Below are 22,511 nucleotides of genomic sequence, written 5' to 3'. Positions count from 1 at the left end.
GGTTGAAATATGATGATATTTGGTAATGAAGTCAGAAAAAAATCACGCTGGCTAAGAGCTTTAATCGAAAACGCTGCCCAACCCGTTTGAGATATAACAAAACAATGTATGGTGAAAAGATTTCTCTTTCATTGCTCTACAAAAAAGTCCGCGATGGTGTATGTCTATCTTTTAAGGATAACTTACTATACCCATTCTTATCTTCTACAAAAAGATTTCATAGTATGTGGTATTTGCAAAGCTATTTACACGGATACAGTGTTAATAATTATCAAATTAAATACATTAGTTATATTAAGCATTTCATACAGATTACAATGGTCCCGTACACCATACAATTTAAATTAATATCTCAGCAGTAATCGTAAATTAAAGTTCCATTTCGACCCATGTAACTAGTATGAAAATGTTAAAGACGCTAATCCGTAGCACGGTCTTCGCACGGTGCCAATTGATGCGAAAATTCATTTTACTTTTAGTTACCTACTTTTGACCATATTCTATTAGAAACATTTGTAACGACGCAGGAATTTAGAAGCCTTGATTCTAAAGATAACTCACATTTTGAGAAAAGTTACAATCTTTTTAGGGTTCCGTACCTCAAAAGGAAAAAACGGAACCCTTATAGGATCACTTGTGCGTCTGTCTGTCTGTCTGTCTGTCACAGCCTATTTTCTCCGAAACTATTGGACCAATTAAGTTGAAATTTGGTACACATATGTAAGTTTGTGACCCAAAGATGGACATGTAACGAAAACAAATTAATTTTAAACACGGGGGCCACTTTTGGGGGATAAATGAGAAAATTTAAAAATAAAGTTTGTCGAACTTTATCGTGTTACACATCAAATGAAAGGGATCATTGTGAGAATCTCAAATATATTTTTTTATAATTTTAAGATAAATAGTTTAAGAGTTATTCAAGAAAATACGCAAACATTGACCATCCCCCCCTTTATCTCCGAAACTACTGGGTCAAAAATTAAAAAAAAATACACAAATTAGATCTTTACCTATAGATCACCGGAAAACCTATTAGAAATGTGCAGTCAAGCGTGAGTCGGACTTAATTACTTAGTTTTTGATCCGACTGTTTTTAAAGACAATTCACATAAAAAATACATTGTTTAAATTGTGTAATGTACGGAACCCTTGGAACGCGAGTCCGACTCGCACTTTGCCGGTTTTTCACAACACATTGGTTATACACCGCTTATTTATTTAGGTATAACATTAGACCCGTTTAAAAAAATGCTTTTAGATTTATATGTTACAATGTTATGTTATAATTATAAGTCTTAATTTTAAGTCTGTTATGTTATAACAAAACATACCTAAGATATCAGGACTTGATTGTGTAACTTAGATCTATAATTTAAACTGTAACTGGTTCCCCGCGATAGAGGCTTGCCTAGTGCGGGGCGGAGACAATTTCTGTTAGGTATGTGTTCTTTTGAAAATAAACTTATTCTTATTCTTGATTTCCGTCGCGTGAGACACAGATTTTAAAATTAATTTAAAAACATTTTTATTTTAAATTAATTTATAACAAGCAGAAACGTCTGCGAACGATGCTATTAAGCTTAAATAAATTTAAAAGTGGAAAAATTACTGCCTTGGGTGAGACTTGAAGCCGCGAGTTTCACGTCTTCACTCAAGGTAGTAATTTTTATTTTTATTTTATCTTAAAAACTGCCGACAAGCATAAGTACCTGTCCTATGTGTTCAACAAAAAGCGTGTCACACTTAAGGACAAGCTAAGCATTGACCTAGCAAAGAATTTACATTGTGTGTACTTTCCCTAGAACTTTCGTTGTAACCCAAGCCGGATGGCAACTCATGTTGTTATGTTTTTGTTTGCAGTTGAACGATGCGGCTGCGACGCGGGCTGGCTATAGGCGTCCTCCTCATATTACACTTGGTGAGACAAAGTTTAAATACAACTCGAGTTCGTCTTGGCGAAAGGCTTTTTTTTGGGAGGCTGATTTTGAAAAGCTGAATTGCCTAAAGATAGGAATACCTATTATATTGGACATATTGACATACAGTGAAACCTGGTTAATTGGAATCTAAATGACTGGGTTCCGGTCCCTTGGCCCAAAGGCCTCTACAATAATTGAAATTACGGAACCTCTTTAAATGAAATCCAGATTTTAGTATTTTTCTTAATTTGGCCTCTGCAATTGAACACATCATATCCATGACCTCTATAATTGAAATAGTGCTAAAAGTTCCGTTGTTTTAGTCCTTCTTATGCGTTGTTAAAGGGTCCCGTTCTGGTCATCATCAGCAGTTCCACTATCCGCCACGTCTGGATCACCAAAAACTGCCTGCCAGAGAGACAACTTTTAAATCTCATCCCTATCTTATCTTGTGACAGGTCATGTCACCGATAACAATAAAGTCTTACTCATTTTGATTAAAGTGATGTAGTACTTGGTGGATATAGTCACGTTTCATAGTTTTGTATAGAGAAGCAAGTTTAAGTAATGTGAAAAATGTTACATTGAGACTAGATCTGGTTTACTCACCATAGATACGCTACTTCCTGGTAGGGTTGCCAGCGGTGAATTATTGGTGGAAGAGGTCATCGCGGTGCCCAGCACTCGCGACTTAGGGAAAGGCGGGTTAATTACGAACACCTAAGGCCAAGGGAGTTTTGAAATAAGTCTAGGTTTTACTTTAATAGCTTTTTCTGAAAGGTAAATTATCGTACTTTAATCAACAATATTAAATTAACTTTATATAAGTAATCAACTTTCATAACAAAAACAAAACCTCTAGTGATCGTGTTTTCCCGACGCTGGTCGGGCAATCACGAACACCTAATGGGGTAGCTACGATCGTTCGCAATGGACCCACACTAGTCTAAAAGTTAGATCATGTACGATAGATTAGATTAGTCAGGATTAAACTTAAATCACAACGTAAGACAAGTAAAAACGATTGCCTACACCATAGAGTAACTTATACTAGAGCGGTACTGTCATAGTAAATTTTGTAACCACAGTAAATTCACTGCCATCTGTCGACACACCTTAAAACTAAAAATAAATATTTATAAAAATACGATAAAATGTATTTAAATATGGATAAATGATTTTTTTTATTTGCATTAATTATTTTTATGATTTTGACCTATGTTCTTTCACTGATATGCGTTAAAATTGTTAAATAACAAACGAAACCGTCAACGCCATCTATACGACAGTAGGCCAAAGCTAGTAGCGCCCTCTGAACGAGAATCAAATTTTCTTGATCTTTGAGGCACGTTTTTTCCTTAGACTGTATCCATCTATTACGGAGTTATATCTATCTTTGCCTACACTAATTAATTTTCTAAAGACAAATTCTTAATATTAAAAAGGTAGGTGTAGGTGTACGAATGTAAACACTGACGATTTGGTGGGTCACTGCCCGGGGGCCTACCTACACAATAACCACCAATCAACAGACTGCGTTATGAATTTATTGTGGTCACGTTTGCTACTTCTTATGAATACGTAAGTGACTCATCTATTTATATAATAAAGCTGGCTGCATTGATCGCTTTTTATACATACTCTATTTGTTTTACACAAATCATTAGGTACCGTCAACCGGGGGGAATAGGGATAGCTGAGGTGAATAGGGACAAAACTTAAAATGTGATTTACCTGCTAATTTTTTAATAACTACCCACACAAATTATATCATAGTTTTTAACCTAGAATAGTAAATATAGTATTATTTTTGTCCTAGAATTCATTCCGTAGGGGATTACAACAAAGGTTGCTAATTAGATTTAGATTTAGATATTTATTCTCATAAAGTATGGGTTAGTATGGGAGTATTATAGGGCCGCGGGCACTACATAATTACATATTGATATTACCTGAATATATTGATTCTCGTTTTAATTTATTTCGAGGCTTTAATAGTGAATGTTGGTAATCAAAAATTTTATCGAATGAAGAATAATTTTACCATGATTATCATATTTTACGTAAGTGTTGCCTGCTATTTTATAATGTTTGCAACTTTGCTCCCCCTGTTGACTTGATCTTAAAACCACGGTCCGCTGACATTTCCGGCCAGCCGGCGGGCCGTATGCTTGCTTGCCACCGACGTAGTATAAAAAAAAGTAGAAAGCAAGCGTGAGGGCGTTGATCCTTAAAATGTATTTTTAACTACTTCTTTTTTAGCTATTTATTGTACAACATGTACTTATGGTGCTACAACATATTTCCTCGCATTGATAATATTTGTTTCAATTTTTTTGTTGAATCTTGATCCAAAATTATCGGTCAAATAAAGCACGTACATAAGTAGAGCGTAGGTACTTACCGCATGAAAGTTAATGATTTATAATCGAGACACTTACCGTTTATGGTGCACTCCGTCTCGCTTGTGCCGACTATTTTCACAATTTGCAATAATGTTTAACATTAATTTTATTGGACTCCGCTTTTCTAAATAAGTACCGAAAGTATTTTGCCTGAGTTTTCTTGGGTTTCTCTAACATGACTATTTAAAAGTTTATTTTCTTTCCGGACTTTTACACTCACGGGCCAATTCGAACAATGATCTAGATATCAACTAGATATCCACTAGGTATGAAACAGAAACGATAACGAGATATTTAAGAAAGTCATGTCAAATTTGACATAAATTTCCGCGATTCCAAATATCCTCTTGAACGATCTCTTTAAGATTTGCTTAAGATATTACTTAGACATCCAATGGATATCTAATGGATATACCAAAACGTCACAATAATTGTAGCATGAAATGACAATAATTATTGGTTTATCGAATCGAACTGCAAAAGATAACTAGTTGAGAACTAAAAACTATAACGTATCTATTAGATCTCATAATACAAGCCTTCTTGAGCTTACCGTGGGACTTAGCCAATTTGTGTAAGAATGTCCCTATAATATTTATTTATTTATTTATTTTATTTATAATTATCACGTTGTTCGAATTGACCGGTCAGTCAAATAAAAACATTTCAATTATCAACTTTTTAAGTAGCATTATATTCCCTGAGGCTCTTAAGCTACGAGTGATGAGTGATACATTTTTATTTATTACGGCTCCTTTATACAGTATTTAAACCAGTAGGTAATTATAAAGACTCTGTTTTGACATTTTGCTGGGACGTCAGTTAGCCGCGACCACGACCAGTGAAACCTGTGTCGAAACGTCGGTAAATAAAGGTAACAAAATAAATTCGCGATAGACCCGTTTCTAAATGTGATTTAATATCAGTAGGTAATTATCTTGAATTTAATATTTGATTTACATAAAATTTTCAAAGGCTTCATCTGAATAAAAAAATTCATTTTCCATTCATCACTCATTTAATTTTCAATTACCTCTTAATGTTAGCTAGGGAACCGAGGAATGCAAATGACCAGCGGCCGTAGCACGGTCGCATTTTTATCACCTGTCACCATGCCTGTCACGTTCTAACAAGTATGTAAGTAAGCAGGATTCACTTCATTTGTAATAGTCGGAAAATGCCTGAATTATTTCAAGAGCGATCTCTCTGATGATAAGTTTATTTTTAGAACCATAATTAGCGCTTTCATTGGAATAATTTGATTAAAACCTGCGCCTGTTGTGGTGGTGCTCCCGTTTTGTAGATAAGTCTATCTAGGTGACTTCTGTTTGCGACATCAAAATCTGGCTTTTGTTCTGACTACCCTGAGGTAGAGGAGCCTGAGCGCCTTTGTTTTCTTCTGTGCTATGCCCGCCAAATTGTATTTTGTTATAGCATAGATACTAAAACGTGCATCAGAAGTACAAATACCAGAACCAAGTGTTTGACAGTAAATTAAATGTATTTCGAATTGTTGCGTAGGTAAATGAAAAGACCGACTAATAAATTGGTGAGAAGTAAATATAAAATATTTACTTTTTTCTACGGGAAAGTGATAGGTATCACAGAATAAATTAAAAGTATATATAGTAAGCACCCCTATAATGGGCGTGGAACCGGTAATGGGAGATAAAACCACAAATCCTGTAAAATAAGTATCTAAAATCAGTTTATTATAAATAATGGCATTATTTTACAATAAACAAGAGTAATAGAGCTACTCAAATTTGACGTTTCATTAAATTCGATTTTTTTTTTAAGAATTGGCGTCAAGCCGAAAGTTATCGGGTGGCTAAAAAAATAATGAGTGATAATTCTTAACAACTCTGTTAATCGAGGTGAGTACATATTTTACCTGATTATTATTTATTACTTTGTATTCCCTAGAATGTGTTTTGTTGATTGCATTTACCATCAGATCAGGTCTTCAAAACACTATGTTGTTACTCCAAAAATGTGAAAATATTAGTGAATTTATGCCTAATCTCGATATGGGAGCTGTAAAACTGCATACATCCTATGATGAGACAATCTATAGAACTATGCTGGCCATGTCGTAATTTTATGTTCAAACAATACGTAAAATATAGCCAACAAATATGTCAATATGTTCGGACTTCGGAAAAATTGATATGGTTTTTCCCTATTCTCAATAAAATATTTTAGACCGCTGTTAATTATGGGGGCCCCATCACTGGCCATGGGGCCCCCATAATGAACATGGGGCCACGTCCATTACTGGGATTCCATTACTGGAGCTTTGTTGCCCATGACTGGAGAAAAAAACATAGTTTTAATTTGTTAATTGTGAAAACTAATTGCATAATCTTTGATACAACACGCCTGAAACATAAAAACCGGACTGTGCGTCCGTCTGTCTGTCTGTCCGTCTGTCTGTCACCAGGCTGTATCTCATGAACCGTGATAGCTAGACAGTTAAAATTTTCACAGATGACTTTTGACTTACTTACTTGACGCTATAACAACAAATACTAAAAAGTACGGAACCCTTCGTGCGCGAGTCCGACTCGCACTTGGCCGGTTTATTAAGCCCAGCAATGTTTGGTATGGTAATGTTGAGTACGTTTATGGCAAATCATTAGATTTAAATATTTATGCTTTTCAAATTCTAAACAAGTTTAAATTAATTGCACACTTAGCTCTGAACTAGGGTAACAAAGAGCATAAACAACCAGGGTGGAGTCGCGAGGAAGCAGACTCATAGAATCTAATACGGTGACCGGGTAAACAGTCCAAATATGGGCACGGGCGACCCACTGCGCTGACGGACGCTGCGGCAAGTTCCGTCTGTGTCCACTCTTTAAGTCTTTACCCGCTTTGCCCTGTGGAAAGTAAGAAGGCACTTGAACTGTTTCTGTTTACTAACATTGTAACTTTTTAAAGCTTGTACTCTAAAAATTTTCTTGTTTTCAGTTAACGTCCAATAAACTCAGTCGTTACACTGTCTTCGCAAAAGGTAGTCCTGAGTATTCATGAATATTTTCTACTTGGTAAAATATGTATTTACCTATGTATTTTTATTCTTGTGATATTATCTCTCCTAATAATCTTAGGTGGTCCTCAGATATCTCCAATCTGATCCGTGTTTAGTTTTTTGGTGAATCCAAGACGCATGGCCCAACTGTTTGCCTTGTCTATCACAACAGGGACTTCAAGTAAACTTCTTTCTAAACATTAAATCGAACCGTCGAACTAACGGAGCGGCTCGACTGATGTGCATAATGTGCCTTACAACTGCAATTAGATCGACAAACTTTCATAGTGCTAATGCCCGACTTCGACAGTCGAGCGACAACAACAATCAGCCGGGCTAGCACATGATTGGCGCGACAGTATCTCGCGGCGAGATAGACTACCCGTTCCTCTTTAATTAACATAGTTAGAAAAAGACGGGTAGTCTATCACGCCGCGAGATAGGCTGTCGCGCCAATCATGTGCTAGGCCTACTACTGGTGGTCCCCCTTTGATATAAAAAGGTTAATTAACTACTCCACCATTGCAAGTGTTAGTTAATAAACAGCAACCAGTTAGTCACATTTTATTTCAATTTATGTTCACTAGACCCTCTGGTTTTCGTCAGTGTTGGTGTCATAAATCATAAACAAAAAGCGATCTTTTTTTCTTAGGCGGTATCAATCTCCCCACTTAATAAGAAACTGCAGATACCTAATAGCTATAGTAGCGGAAAATTTTAACTGAGTCTTGTTTTTAAAAATCTCGTCTCAAACTATCGATAAATTTATCCAACTTTATAATAAGTATATGAGTACCTATCTACCTATGTGTGGATCAACTTATTTGTGTTGTTAATTCCTTCTCGTTTTCTTTAACAATAATACAATAAATTAACAAGCGACCCGCCCCGGCTTGGCAGGGGTACCTAAACCTTAACAAATTATACACCTAAATCTTCCTCAAGAATCACTCTATTGATAGGTGAAAATCGCATGAAAATCCGTTCAGTAGATTTTGAGTTTATCGCGAACATACAAACAGACAGACGCGGCGGGGGACTTTGTTTTATAAAATGTATAGATACAATATAAGACAATTTTATTAGAATCACAATACAGTTTATTAGAAGAAATAGAAATTAAAGGAAACATATATAAGAGAGCAATCAGACCAGCTTTAATGTATGGATCCGAATGCTGGGCCACGCGAAAATCAGATGAACAAAAACTCCACGTCACAGAAATGAAGATGCTGCGGTGGTCTGGTGGTGTAACTTTGAAAGATAGAGTCAGAAACAAATACATAAGGGGAACATTCAAAGTTGCGTGTATTACTGACAAGCTTCAAGAAAATCGCTTACGGTGGTACGGTCACGTCATGAGGCGAAACAAAGAGCATACGACAAGAGCCATCATGGAAATAGAACAACCTAAGAATGGCCCAGGAGGCCGACCGACTACCTGGATGGGGATCATTTCCAAAGACATGAAGACGACGGATTTAAAACCAGAGATGACACAAAAACGCCCAGAGTGGCGTTTACAGACTAGGAGGGCCGACCCCAAGAGACATGGGAAATAGGCTCAGGAGAAGAAGAAGAAGAAGTTTATTAGAAGAAATGTTGCGTCATGTTTTACTAACGTACCACCTAATATTTGGCCCATTATGGAAAAGGCTTATCTGTAAATGTATATAACATACTTAAATCAGGGTTTTACGAGTAATAGTTGCCTAGAGAGGAGGGCAAATTTGATTCAGCCTATGCATCATTTTCATCTTTTAACTAAGTACTTAGAAAACAAACTATTTGTTAGAGGTGCTACTATTTTCCGAAAATCGTTTCTTCCTAGTAGCGATTTCTGCCATCCGCATTTTTTACCACTTTATAATTTCTTAATAGGATCGTTTCCCAAAAGCCTAACCAATTCGCATATTTTCCTATTATATTTATTTTTCAATAGATTATTTTCCTAACAGGATTTCTAAACATTCGCATGATTTCCCACTATATTTCATTTGTTTACAATCAATCACTACGAGCATAGAGTAACTTATACTAGAGCGGTACTGTCATAGTAAATTTTGTAACCCCAGTAAATTCACTGCCATCTGTCGACACACTTTAAAACTAAAAATGAAGATTTATAAAAATACGATAGAATGTATTTAAATATAGATAAATGATTTTTTTTATTTGCATTAATTATTTTTATGATTTTGACCCATGTACTTTCACTGATATGCGTTAAAATTGTTAAATAACAAACGAAACCGTCAACGCCATCTATACGACTGTAGGCCAAAACTAGTAGCGCCCTCTGAACGAGAATCAAATTTTCTTGATTTTCGAGGCACGTTTTTTCCTTAGACTGTATCCATCTATTACGGAGTTATATCTATCTTTGCTACGAGTAAAGTAAAGAGTGTCATTTGACAGAGCCTAGCTAGGTGCGACGACGAGCGGAGCAAGGTGGAGTGGTAGAAAACGTATCAGGAAAATAAGCTATTGAAAAATAAATATAATAGGAAAATGTGCAAATTGGTTAGAAATGCTTTCGGGAAAAGGAAACTATTGAGAAATAATAAAATAGGAAATTTTGCGAATGGAGAAATTGCTTCTAGTAAAATTCTATTTTCGGGAAATAATCGCCACTCTCCCTTTTGGTTCAATTTGTGCCAAAGATTATTTTCAAATTTGTACGTATTTATTTATTCAAAAGTAACTCTTTACCATTTATATTCATATATAGGTCGTACGTTCGTATCATTTGGGATAACGCCCATATTATACTATGTAATTGTATACCATTGGTGTCAAAACTAGTCAATCGAAACCGACTAAATATAGAATGACACAAATTAAGAGGCACCTATAGCAAAATGTAATACCCGAGTCGATTTACGACAATAGTAGTGTAGTGAAGAGTAAAAGCCGGCTTTCCCGGCGGCGGCGGTCGGTCACCGCGCGACCTACAGCGACGACACACATTGAACTTGAAATCCTGCTCAGCGTTGTAGCGACCGACAAATGGCATTTTACCCTGTTTGAAAAAAATAATGGAGGTGAAAATAGAAAACTGGCGCAGTTGTAAAAACACCCCTGTCATTGATGATCGCAAGTACGTTGGTCGATCTAAGTATAGGTAATTATATCAAACGATTTGCCTTAACCTTATTACTGCCAAAAACGTTCATAGACAGACACCTACGACTGATTTAAATACAACTTCGTACCTATGGAGATCTTGGCTACATATGAAAAACCGGCCAAGAGCATGTCGGGCAATGCTCAGTGGAGGGTTCCGTAGTTACCTTTCCGTCACAATTGGCTAAACTGGAGCTATTAGGTAGTATAGAAGATTGTTAACAAAGGGATGAAATGATGCTTGGTGTATTTCATCCGAGTTAAACAATCTACTTTTTATATCGAATACGAGGAAACCAAAAAGACAAGGCAAATTTACATAATCAGTACTTAATTAAAGTATCAGTATCAGTACTTAAGTAAAGTAATAAAATTTTTAGAATGATTTGTTAATAAAAGTATGGAAATCAGCAGGACTGCCTTTTACTTTTTAATTTTTTCTTTTTCGTTCTAAAACTGCCAATAGATAGATAGTCAACTGCATTACTCATTCAGTCAATGAAGCTTTTAAAGAAATAAAATATTAAATAACAATTAAATGACTAAAATAAGCAATTTTTATCTTTAATTTTACTTTATTTACATGAATAATGCCAAAAAACTTTAAAAACGCATTTGAAGTCGTAATAACGTTTAACTGTGGCTGTAGGTACGTCTGTTTACTATGAAGGGGAGACTTTTTTCGATAACTCTAAAACGGCTAAACTGATCATGTTTGCTTAGTTTTCATTTAATGTCTTTCTTAAGTTCTATTTCTACAATTTTTTTCATATTTTTTGGACCCATGGTTCAGAAGTTAGAGGGGTGGGGGGGCACAATTTATTTTCTTTCTGAGCGATTATTTCCAAAAAATACCTATTATACTTGTGTTTGTTTAAGACCCTTATTCGTTTTAAGAGACCTATCCAATGGTATTTTACACTGTAGAGTTGAAGTAAAAAAAAAATTACATCCCACTTTACGTGTAGGGGAGGTAGGTAGCCAAATTCTTTTTGTAATGTTTGTTGTATGATAAGACTGTCGGATTTATTGATTTATATATTATATATATATAAACAGACAGACGGATATGGCGAAACTATAAGGGTTCCTAGTTGACTACGGAGCCCTAAAATTTATATTATATAATTTTTATTGCTCTAATTATCCTTTAACATTAAAAAGATACATCAGCGTGCAATTAACGAGATAAATGCTAATACTTATTGTCCCGAACTCGAGAATGTGAAGCTATGTTGTTTGATATTGAGTTCAAACATTTGGACCTACTTATCAAGAGTTAAAAGCCTATTTGCAAATGAGCTGTCTAGTACAGGCGGCCGTGTCCTATGCGCTATATTTGGCATCGCGCCATATCAAAGCGCTCAATAGAGCAAAAGCGAGGGGTCGCCGTATTATCAGCTGTTCGGGGTCGGCATTATTTTCACTTGACTAGTAAGGGTCAGGGGTAAACTAAGAGTAAGATACTCGTAGCTAAGTAAATATACCTACAATTCAATCATGATAAACAATCTTAAACTAGTTATGACTAAATTAAATTATATTAAACTAATTATTTTTATTGAATATAATAAGATCACATTTAATACTTATTTATTGGTAAAATTTGCAGTAAAACAACTTCTTCTGCGTTACACGTGTAATTTTAGCACTCATACAAAAAATATTTCGGTTCGGTTTGGTTCGGTAATTAGGAACACATTTTACACGGTGTATAAAATGATAACAATTTTTCTTTGAAATTTATAAAAACACTTTTTCAACAGAATTATTTAACGGATGGTTGTGGATGTCTGTCTTCCGCATAAAGGGAAAAGGAATAGGTACAAAACAGGAACTCGGCTGAAAATTTAACTGTGAAGGAAAAATGGATTAATGAGATGTGAGTGGTATGGACGATGATGGCTGATTTACTGGATGAAGGTAATCTAAATTCAAAACCGAATATTTATAAGATCATATTTTAAGTATAATTCAGATTCTATTACTTAAGTACCTATTTTTTTTATTTTTAACCGACTTCAAGATTTCAAAGGAGGAGGTTCTCAATTCGGTTGTATGTTTTTTTTGTTGTTTTTTTTTTTTAATGTTTGTTACTCCATAACTCCGTCATTTCTGGACCGATTTTGAAAATTCTTTTTTAGATTGTAAGTATATATATACAGATTGGTCCCATTTTTATCAAAAATCAGTTCTGATGATGGGATCCATGAGTAATCGATGGAACTCCTCAAATGTTAAAGGCATACATATAGTGATTTTAGTATTTTCATCAACAAATCAAGCACTTACATTTAAAAAAGTGACATTTGATGAAGTGGAACTGCTGATGATGATCAGAACGGAACTCTTCAATGACGCATAGTTCACGTTTGGCGATTTGTCCTCTTCGTTATGTTTGTTAAGCAAGTTAGGTTTTCAAGAAACATTTTTGTCAAGCTCGAGTTCTGATGATGGGATCCATGAGGAATCGAGGGAACTCCTCAAATGTGAAAGGCATACATATAGTGATTTTTGTATTTTTATAAACAAATCCAGCACTTCCATTTTAAAAAGTGACATTTGATGAAGTGAAACTACTGATGATGATCAGAACGGAACTCTTCAATGACGCATAGTTCACGTTTGGCGATTTGTCCTCTTCGTTATGTTTGTTAAACAAGTTAGGTTTTCAAGAAACATTTTTGTCAAGCTCGAGTTCTGATGATGGGATCCATGAGGAATCGAGGGAACTCCTCAAATGTGAAAGGCATACATATAGTGATTTTCGTTTTTTTATCAACAAATCCAGCATTTACATTTAAAAAAGTGACATTTGATGAAATGGAAACTGCTGATAATGATCAGAATGGAACTCTTCAATGACACATAGTTCACGTTTGGCGATTTGTTCTCTTCCTTATGGACCCAGACCTAAACTTGGACCCGGACTCGGACCCGGACCCGGGTCTGAACATGGACCCCAACTCGGACCCGGACTCGGACCGAACTCTGACCCAAACTTGGACCCGGACAGCCGGACACGGACCCGGACTCTGATCCGGACCCGGAAATGCTACTAGAAAAGTGGGCTAGGTGGGTGGTTGGGTTTTGAACTGCGATTCTCACAGAACAGAACTGCTATCAGAAAAGTAGGTTAGGTTAGAGCTGTGACCCTTACAGAAACGAAATGCTATCAGAAAAGTAGGTAAGGTTAGGTTAGAACTGCGACCCCTACAGAAACGAAATGCTACTAGAAAAGTGGGTGGTTTTACCTCCTTTTCTACATTATTAGGCAAAAGATGCTGTCTTTTTCATTTCATTGTCTGGAATCGGCATCCCCCAAAAAACCCAACTTCAGGTTTTTTTTCTTAAAAATTATTAACTGTTGCACTAATGGCAGTCTATATCACTCATCCATACAATTTGGCTGTTAATCGACTCCAATATGCATACCTACATAGAGCATATTATAAATTCTCATCTCGAAAGATACATAGTCACTCAACGAAGCGAAATAAATGCGTATTAATGACAATCACTGGCACTTTCACAAATTATAATGTGTAAAACTACATTTTCACCATAAAACATATCCGCCAGCGTAAACTACTGAGGTGGTGACTGGCAGATACCGAGTATCGATAAAAACGATACTTGAGGCGCAATTTTTTTTTTGCTTTACTCATACATACAGTGTAGCTCATAATTCAGTACACCGACAGAGTACTATATCCCAAGTAATTGAATGAAAGTGAAATTCGCCCGCTAAGATCAACGACCGCGCGCTGACACACTGCTCTTGAGTGCCACTCCCCGAGTAAATACTTGTACCACTACTGGTAATGAATACGCGGAACTCTGGGTACGGTGCCTAGTCGCATTTGGGTATCGATAACTTACGTACGGCTGTGCTAGTTCTCTTATTGTTTTATAATTTATAAACATTATATAAAGCACCTGCATGGTATTACGAGCACATCTGTCCCCTGTCAAAATAACCGTTCTCCTTTAAACTATGGTAAAAGTCATTATATGGTAGAAAGAAATTGACACGTTTGTTGTGTATTCATAAGTAACAAATTATGTATGTTATTTAATGTTATGTATGTTATGCAATTTATTAAGTTGTTATTCGATAGTGAATATTCCCCGAAATCTACCAAAAATTAGTTTTATAAATAAATGTAATAGTACAAACAAGATACATCCCGCCTGATCGAAGGTTACGAAAACTATAACCTGTACACTCATTCCTCGAAGATCCTCTACAACCTACGGTGCTTCCCCGAGGATACCTTGCCAGGGTGTTAATTTCTCAGCAGAAGTAGAGAAGTTTCCTCTAAAACTATTTGGACAACTATACTAATTCCTCAGGAAGTTAACGCCGCTTAACGCTTCATCATCATCATCAGATTGAAAATAAAAAAGTCATTACACTATTCTGTAAATACAATACTACAAACGAGGCATAAAACGCCATGCCCGCTATCATTGAGATAACCATCGAAGATTAATCTCCGTTCCATTAAAACTTTCTCCTCTACTTTTTATTACATAATTTGGTACATCGGTATCCCCTGGATCAATTTAGATCCTGTTCTTAAATAATTGCTGGATTCCACTCTTTGCCGAGACCGACGTGCTCTATAAGACTACCTACTCGTAAATCTTTATCGAAGTAAAATAAAAGCTCTACACGCTTCTTGCAGGCAATACTTTCTAATGTTGTTCCTTGAGGCGAAACAGATGAGAGGTATAAAACACTTGACGATTCGTTAATTCTAGGTTCGAAAATTGCCGTCAACACCCACAATGACTCCAAATTGTAGAGTGCCGCTGATAATTTGGTTTTAGTGGAAATTGTTCATATTTTATTTATAGCCCGGCCACCCAGGCTGTACGAAGCTCTTTAACAAATGCGTTCGTTTTTAACTGTCCATGTTTCTATAATTTTATACCATCGATATTATGAAGTTAGAAATGCGGTGACAAAAAAGATTAGCTAAAAACATGTCTTGATTAAACCGGAAAAAAATCGGAAACCGAAGCGGTCCAATGAGCAATGATTTAAGTTATTCGAAACCAGAATCACGAACAACTTTCTCGAGATCATTCCATTCATGCCCCCAGGAGCCCGAGCCCGACCGACCCGGCGAAAGACGAGCTGCATTAGTATTTATTACTAGCCTCGATTAACTAACTTGCATTTACTATCTAGGTTGTCACATCATTTTTGATACAGGTGTGTCCCAGAGATGTATTAAAGACGGTCAGTGTGTCGTATTAAATAACACTTAAAATATCGCCCACGAGTCAGTGAAAGCCGACCGTGGCTTAAATACTACGAGGGAAATGGGATATTTTCGTGTCAGAATAATACTTACAGTTTTTTTAAGGAGTACCTTGAAGTTCAACTTGGCTTCTACTTGGCGGCGTTGGACGGTGTTCTACTGTGAACAGGTTCTTCTTTTTAGGGTTCTGTACCCAAAGGGTAAAAACGGGACCCTATTACTAAGACTCCGCTGTCCGTCTGTCCGCCTGTCTGTCACCAGGCTGTACCTCATGAACCGTGGTAGCCAGACAGTTGAAATTTTCACAGATGATGTATTTCTGTTGCCGCTACAACAAAAAATACTAAAAAGTACGGAACCCTCGGTGCGCGAGTCCGACTCGCACTTGTCCCGTTTTTAAAACCCAGATAAATTAAAAAAAAATGAGAGGTTTGTTTAAAATTATAAACAAACAGATACAATTTGTATACATAATTTAATAGTATACATAAATGGCTTTATAACACACACCCAGCGCCAGCAGCAGCGGTTTAGTGATAAACGAAACTGTTTTCTCCCAGAGAAGTTTGGGAAATTAATGATAATTACTATCTACTCCTATCACTGTCACAAACCAAATATAATGTTATGTGCTGCTATGTGTACTGACGTAGATTTCGATGAAGAAATTGCATCTGTTTCTATATAAGTAATGTAATTTTATAAAAACCTCACGTAAATTTTCTTATTTTTTTTATTTGGTTGACTGTTTTTAGGGTTCCGTACCCAAAGGGTAAAAACGGGACCCTCTTACTAAGACTCCGCTGTCCATCTGTCTGTCTGTCCGTCTGTCACCACTTCACAAGGCTGTATAGCTAGTCAGTTGAAATTTTCACAGGTGATGTATTTATGTTGCCGCTATAACAACAAATATTAAAAACAGAATAAAATAAATATTTAAGTTGGGCTCCCATACAGCAAACGTGATTTTTTTGCCGTTTTTTGCGTAATGGTACGGAACCCTTCGTGCGCTAGACCGACTCGCACTTGGCCGGTTTTTTCTTCCATTACCCGACTACCGATATCGTTAAAAAAATGTTTCTAACTCTAGCAAGATTGCGACAGTCTTTTGTTTTGCCGCGAAATTTTGCTGCTCAAACAGAACTCAGATATACTTATAGATAACTTTAGCACTGATACTGAATGATATTATGCTTAGAAATAAATTAAAAGTGGAAAAATTCACTGTCTTGGCCACTGTTGTACTAGTGATCCAGTGGTCGTGGGTTCAAGTCCCATCCAAGACAGTGAATTTTTCCACTTTTAATTTATTTCTAAGCTTAATAGCATCGCTCGCAGACGTTTCTGCTTGATACAAAATTAATTTGAATGATATTATGTTTCCAGAGAAATTAAAAGTATTCGATAACAATAATTTCGATATTCTTTTAAGGCGGCCGGAAAATGGTATTAAATTAAACGGATTTCCATGCTTGTCCGTTAAAATTTAACATTCACGCCTGAAAATGTGAGCATTCCTCACCTCGACAGTAATGTACTATTATCACGCTATACAAAAATATATTTTTAGTTAGTTACCTACAAAACAAATATTTGTAAATTTCAGAGTGGAACTCTCAGCGACCAAACGTCAAACGAGAGTGGCGGGGGTGGCGGAGGTGCTAACGCAGACTCCAGCAATGCCGTCGAGCCGTCGGCTGACCAGCTGGCCATGGAGTCCTCAGAGCGAGAGACGCCGAGCCACGCGTACAATGGACCCCCGCCGCCGGCGCCCCCACCACACAACAGAAGACAAAATCCACCACATCATCAGCAACACCACGCATTAGGTAAGTGATCATCTGAACCAAAGATGACAGTCGCTTTCGTAAAAACTTATAGTACCTACGCCAATTCTTGGGATTAGTTGCCAAGCGGACCCCAGATCCCATGAGCCGTGGCAAAAATGCCGGGACAACGCGAGGAGCATGATGATGTGATGCTAATAGGTAAATAGTTTTATATTTTTAAATGTACAGCGACTGCAAAAGTGTATACCCGCTTTGTATATAATTTCATTCATAAAGAGGGTATGCACTTTTCCTGCTGTGAGTACCTACAAGATATTTGTCAGCGACTTCTTTCCACTCCACCATTTCTCATTTCACCCCTTGAGATGAAATTTGGAATTTAAAGTACCTACACTATAGCTATAATTTAATAGGTAAATTTGTCTTACTCCAATATCAATCCTTTTTGTATTGTTTTCCTTTATTGAGGTGTGCAATAAAGAGTATTTTATTGTATTGTATTCCATCAAACTTTGATTTAATTTCATCCAAATCCATTCAGCCATTTTGAGTCACTGTACAAAAAATATCGAAATGGCTAAATGTCGAAACAAATAAACTTTCACGTCTGTATATATGTATAGGTCATTGTATAAGTATTATTACATACATTGTATTGTGTGTATTATATATATATTTTTATGTTTTTACATTTGTATTTATGTTTTAAAGTTTTAATTTAACTTTGCCTTAAGGTGGACAGGTAGATAATACCATTGCATTAAGTCCGCTTTTTGTACGATACATTTTCCTTTTGTACAATAAAGATGTAATTAATAAAGTCATAATACTTAATAGTTGAATAATAACGAATATAGGTTAACTAAGGAAATATTACTTTGGGGTTTCAGGTATGCCGAGGATCACGAATCATCATCCTATCCACTCGAAACCATTTGCTCTGGGGCCGCCAGTTAGTCACCATAAGAACGACATAGGACCTGGCTTCAGAGGTCCACCCGCTCAATCTGCTGCACCGGTCGACGCTCAAACATCTGCCAGCGACAAAGTGTTCAGTGGTGCCGGAGACGTGTGGCCGGCTCCTGCTCCTGATATGCCTAAAATTGTTTCTTTGGACGTCAAGTGTGAAAAGAATGCCATGCGAGTTTTTCTGAGTTTTGACAAACCGTTCTTTGGAATAGTTTTCTCTAAAGGGCATTATTCCAATCATCAATGCGTCCACCTGCCACCCAACCTAGGCAGAACAACAGCATCGTTTGAGATTGGAGCTCACGCTTGTGGAACAGCCGGTAGTGGGGATCCCAGATACAGAGGAGACGTGACGGCAGCTGGTACATACTTTGAAAATGTTATAGTTATTCAGTACGACCCACAGGTCCAGGAGGTTTGGGATCAGGCTCGAAAATTACGTTGCACATGGCACGATCAGTATGAAAAAGCAGTCACTTTCCGACCTTTCCCAGTAGATATGTTAGATGTTGTACGCGCCGATTTTGCTGGTGATAACGTTGGATGTTGGATGCAAATACAAGTGGGTAAAGGACCATGGGCCTCTGAAGTATCAGGTCTGGTAAAGATTGGGCAAACTATGACCATGGTGTTGGCCATTAAGGATGACGATGCGAAGTTCGACATGCTTGTACGAGACTGTGTAGCTCACGACGGTCAACGCGCTCCTATACAATTAGTCGATAGGCGAGGCTGTGTAACACGACCGAAACTAATGTCAAGATTCACGAAGATTAAAAATTTCGGGGCCAGTGCTTCTGTTCTTTCATACGCACACTTCCAAGCATTTAAGTTCCCTGATTCCATGGAAGTGCACTTTCAATGTACCATACAGATTTGCAGGTATCGCTGCCCTGAGCAATGCTCTGATGGTGGTCAAAATGTTATTGCTCCCCATGCCGAATACGGGCCTCCTCAGATAGACGCTTTCCCAGTTGGCGCTGAAGTAAGAAGAGACGAGCGAAGAGTACGAAGACAACGTCGTGCTACATCGCCTGAAAAAGAAGTAGGAGTAAACAGAGTTATACGTGTTGTTTCCGCAGGAGATTTAAATTTAGATTCTACAGAAGAAACTGCTGCTCCAAGAATTGTACCCACTCCTGGTCTAGTTTGCATGACTACTCCAGGGTTCGCAGCGACCCTCGGAGCGCTTCTTGCCACATTAGTATGTTCGTGCGCTGTATCAGTGGTGCTTTTCTTAAAACTAAGACCCATAACAACTTTGAAGAAAAAAACAGCTGCCATTGCGACGATAGCCCGGCCACATCCACCAACAGCTCGGTTTTATTCGTAACATTCATTGATATAATTTAATTTGTACATATTAGTGTGATGAGACTGAAGTATGATGTAGACCATTCCAATTTCATTAACCTGTGCTAAATAGTTTGCTCAATATATTAATGATCAGATTAATACGCATCCAAATAGTGATGTTTAAAATAATAAAAATATAATTAATTTGGCTTGGAATTTCATCCACAACACTGCTCAATTTTAACAAAAAACTTCAGTGACGTCGTTAATTTGTTTCCTATTTATACAAAATTATTAGTTTTTGCCTTTGTATTATTGATATATTTTATATTTATTGAAAGGAAACTACCCGTGTACTTTACTCTTAATTAGAACAAATTATTATTTTACGACACAAATATAGTATTAAATAATATAAGTACAATCTTCTGTTACCTCTTTGCAAATAAGAGTAGGTATTTTTATTTGTCTCAGGGGCAACGGAAAATACATGCGTGGTAATAACAATCAGCATTTAGGTGAACCGCTAGAAAATAAATTAAAATAACTTGTCATTAGTATTAATAATTATTTATTCTAGGTAAGTTTATTGCTGTAGCCGCATTGCTACATGTAATATATTTATGTTATACCGCCTCAGTACCTCTTCTTTTTTATTTATTGTTTTTCTTTACAGATAAAGGATTTATGATACGTTACTTACTTGTTTTTTTAAGTTATTTATTGTGATTGTTTTTATATGCAATATTTGAAAGCATGCCATCATTCTTTAATACTTATACGTAGTGAAGATCATAATTCTGTTTGACGGTTATAAATCTGTATTAAGTGTAGAAAATAATTTTGAAAAAATAAACTCAATACGACAGAGGAATTTGTTATTTTTTTGATTTATTTATTTTGAAGTAATTTGTCGAAAGTACCTATGAATTAAATAAAGCTATCGGTATTTGTCAATATATATTTAATTCCAATTAATACTTTAGATAACTGTGGGATAAGATAAGTGTACTTGGTTGTACTATTAACGGATAATGAAGTATTATCTATTACTGGTCCAACTTTGTTACAATTTTGACTTGAACTCATTATGAGACGCGGGCCAAAGTTCCTCGATAGCTGGCGTAAAGTTTCCATCATCTATTACTGTATTGTTTTTACGTTCTAAAATAGTACATTACTACAGAGGCCGGGAAGTAAGGGGTTGCCGGCCGAATGCATATATACGGCCGAACGTAGTGAGGCCGGATAGTTATGAGGCCGACAACCCCTTTTCACGCCGATGTATGTATAGTGCTTTTCTCAAACATGCAATGAAATAAATAAAGAAATCTCCACGAAATCAAAGTTTTAATTCTAAAGAAACTAAAAGTAAACTATGCACAAAATATAACTACCACCTGTACCTATCTTTATCACACGTGTCGTATATTTTACACATGTAGTTAATTAATTTATTACACAAATGTTCAAAGGTATATTTATGTATCTTTGATTTTTCGCCTTGCATCCTTCTGACTGTAGTTTTAGCCACATAACTAAGATTACATAGTTTTTTATGTTGATATTATGCTTCACATACACCGTTGCCTTAAACATGGAGTATAATTAACAGGTATTCATTTAATATTTTCGTCGGAACTCATATTAAATAACACAATAAACAACGCACAATAAATCCAATAAAATAGAATTACAGATACACAATGAAAAATGATCAACTTTACCTCCAAAACGATTAAAAAAACACCAACGCGTGTTTGAGTAGACATTTTTACCGCTAATATTTAAATGAAATATAGTTTGTCAAAGGACTGTCTCATTTCAAACATAGACAGAGATAATCATACTATCTTTGTCTTACACTGGTACTAGCACCCAAAAGAAAAGGATGAGTATAGTTTTTTTGTTCTTATTTACTGACAAACTGGTTTGACCAACTATATTTTAAATCTGTATTTGTAGGTAAATTTGCAATTCAATATTATTGGAATTTGTTAATAATGTTTTATTTATATATTTTTTGTAAATTCGATACAAATAAAACTGCAAAATATATTAATTATCGTTTATTGTTTTTTTTTAAGGGGTATTGGCAGAATGTCATTCCGAACCATAAGCAAATATTGGTTATAGTTTTTTTTTTGGCTGAATGCCATGATGCTGTGTCACAAATATATGTGAAATCAAAATTAAAAAAGAGCCACTTCCCGGCCTAGGCCTGCAACTTTGTATGAAATTTCATTACAGGCCCCTCGTCTAGCCGCGCCGGAGTCGTGATACTTCCCAGCCTAATATAAAGAACGTAATATCAATATTACATAGCATGTTTGAGAAATAGTACATTACTACAGAGGCCGGGAAGTAAGGGGTTGCCGGCCGAATGCATATATACGGCCGAACGTAGTGAGGCCGGATAGTTATGAGGCCGACAACCCCTTTTCACGCCGATGTATGTATAGTGCTTTTCTCAAACATGCAATGAAATAAATAAAGAAATCTCCACGAAATCAAAGTTTTAATTCTAAAGAAACTAAAAGTAAACTAGGCACAAAATATAACTACCACCTGTACCTATCTTTATCACACGTGTCGTATATTTTACACATGTAGTTAATCAATTTATTACACAAATGTTCAAAGGTATATTTATGTATCTTTGATTTTGCGCCTTGCATCCTTCTGACTGTAGTGTT

At 36.2% G+C, this 22,511-nt stretch overlaps 1 protein-coding gene across 1 annotated transcript in view; it reads left to right on the top strand.

The window, feature by feature from the left end:
- LOC134752417 (uncharacterized) overlaps nucleotides 1–20,634 on the top strand; it is a 50,398-nt gene extending 29,764 nt beyond the window's left edge. Inside the window, exons 2-4 of the mRNA XM_063688131.1 lie at nucleotides 1,864–1,921; nucleotides 17,367–17,589; nucleotides 18,441–20,634. Coding sequence (XP_063544201.1) covers nucleotides 1,871–1,921; nucleotides 17,367–17,589; nucleotides 18,441–19,852 — 1,686 coding nt within the window. The 5' untranslated portion in view covers nucleotides 1,864–1,870 and the 3' untranslated portion in view covers nucleotides 19,853–20,634. The remainder of the gene's footprint in view (nucleotides 1–1,863; nucleotides 1,922–17,366; nucleotides 17,590–18,440) is intronic.
- Nucleotides 20,635–22,511: the final 1,877 nt, after the last annotated feature.

Source organism: Cydia strobilella, chromosome 2, assembly GCF_947568885.1.
Source record: "Cydia strobilella chromosome 2, ilCydStro3.1, whole genome shotgun sequence".
NCBI lineage: Eukaryota > Metazoa > Arthropoda > Insecta > Lepidoptera > Tortricidae > Cydia > Cydia strobilella.
The sequence above is the reverse complement of the archived record's forward strand: the minus strand, read 5'-3'. Positions and strand labels throughout refer to the sequence as shown.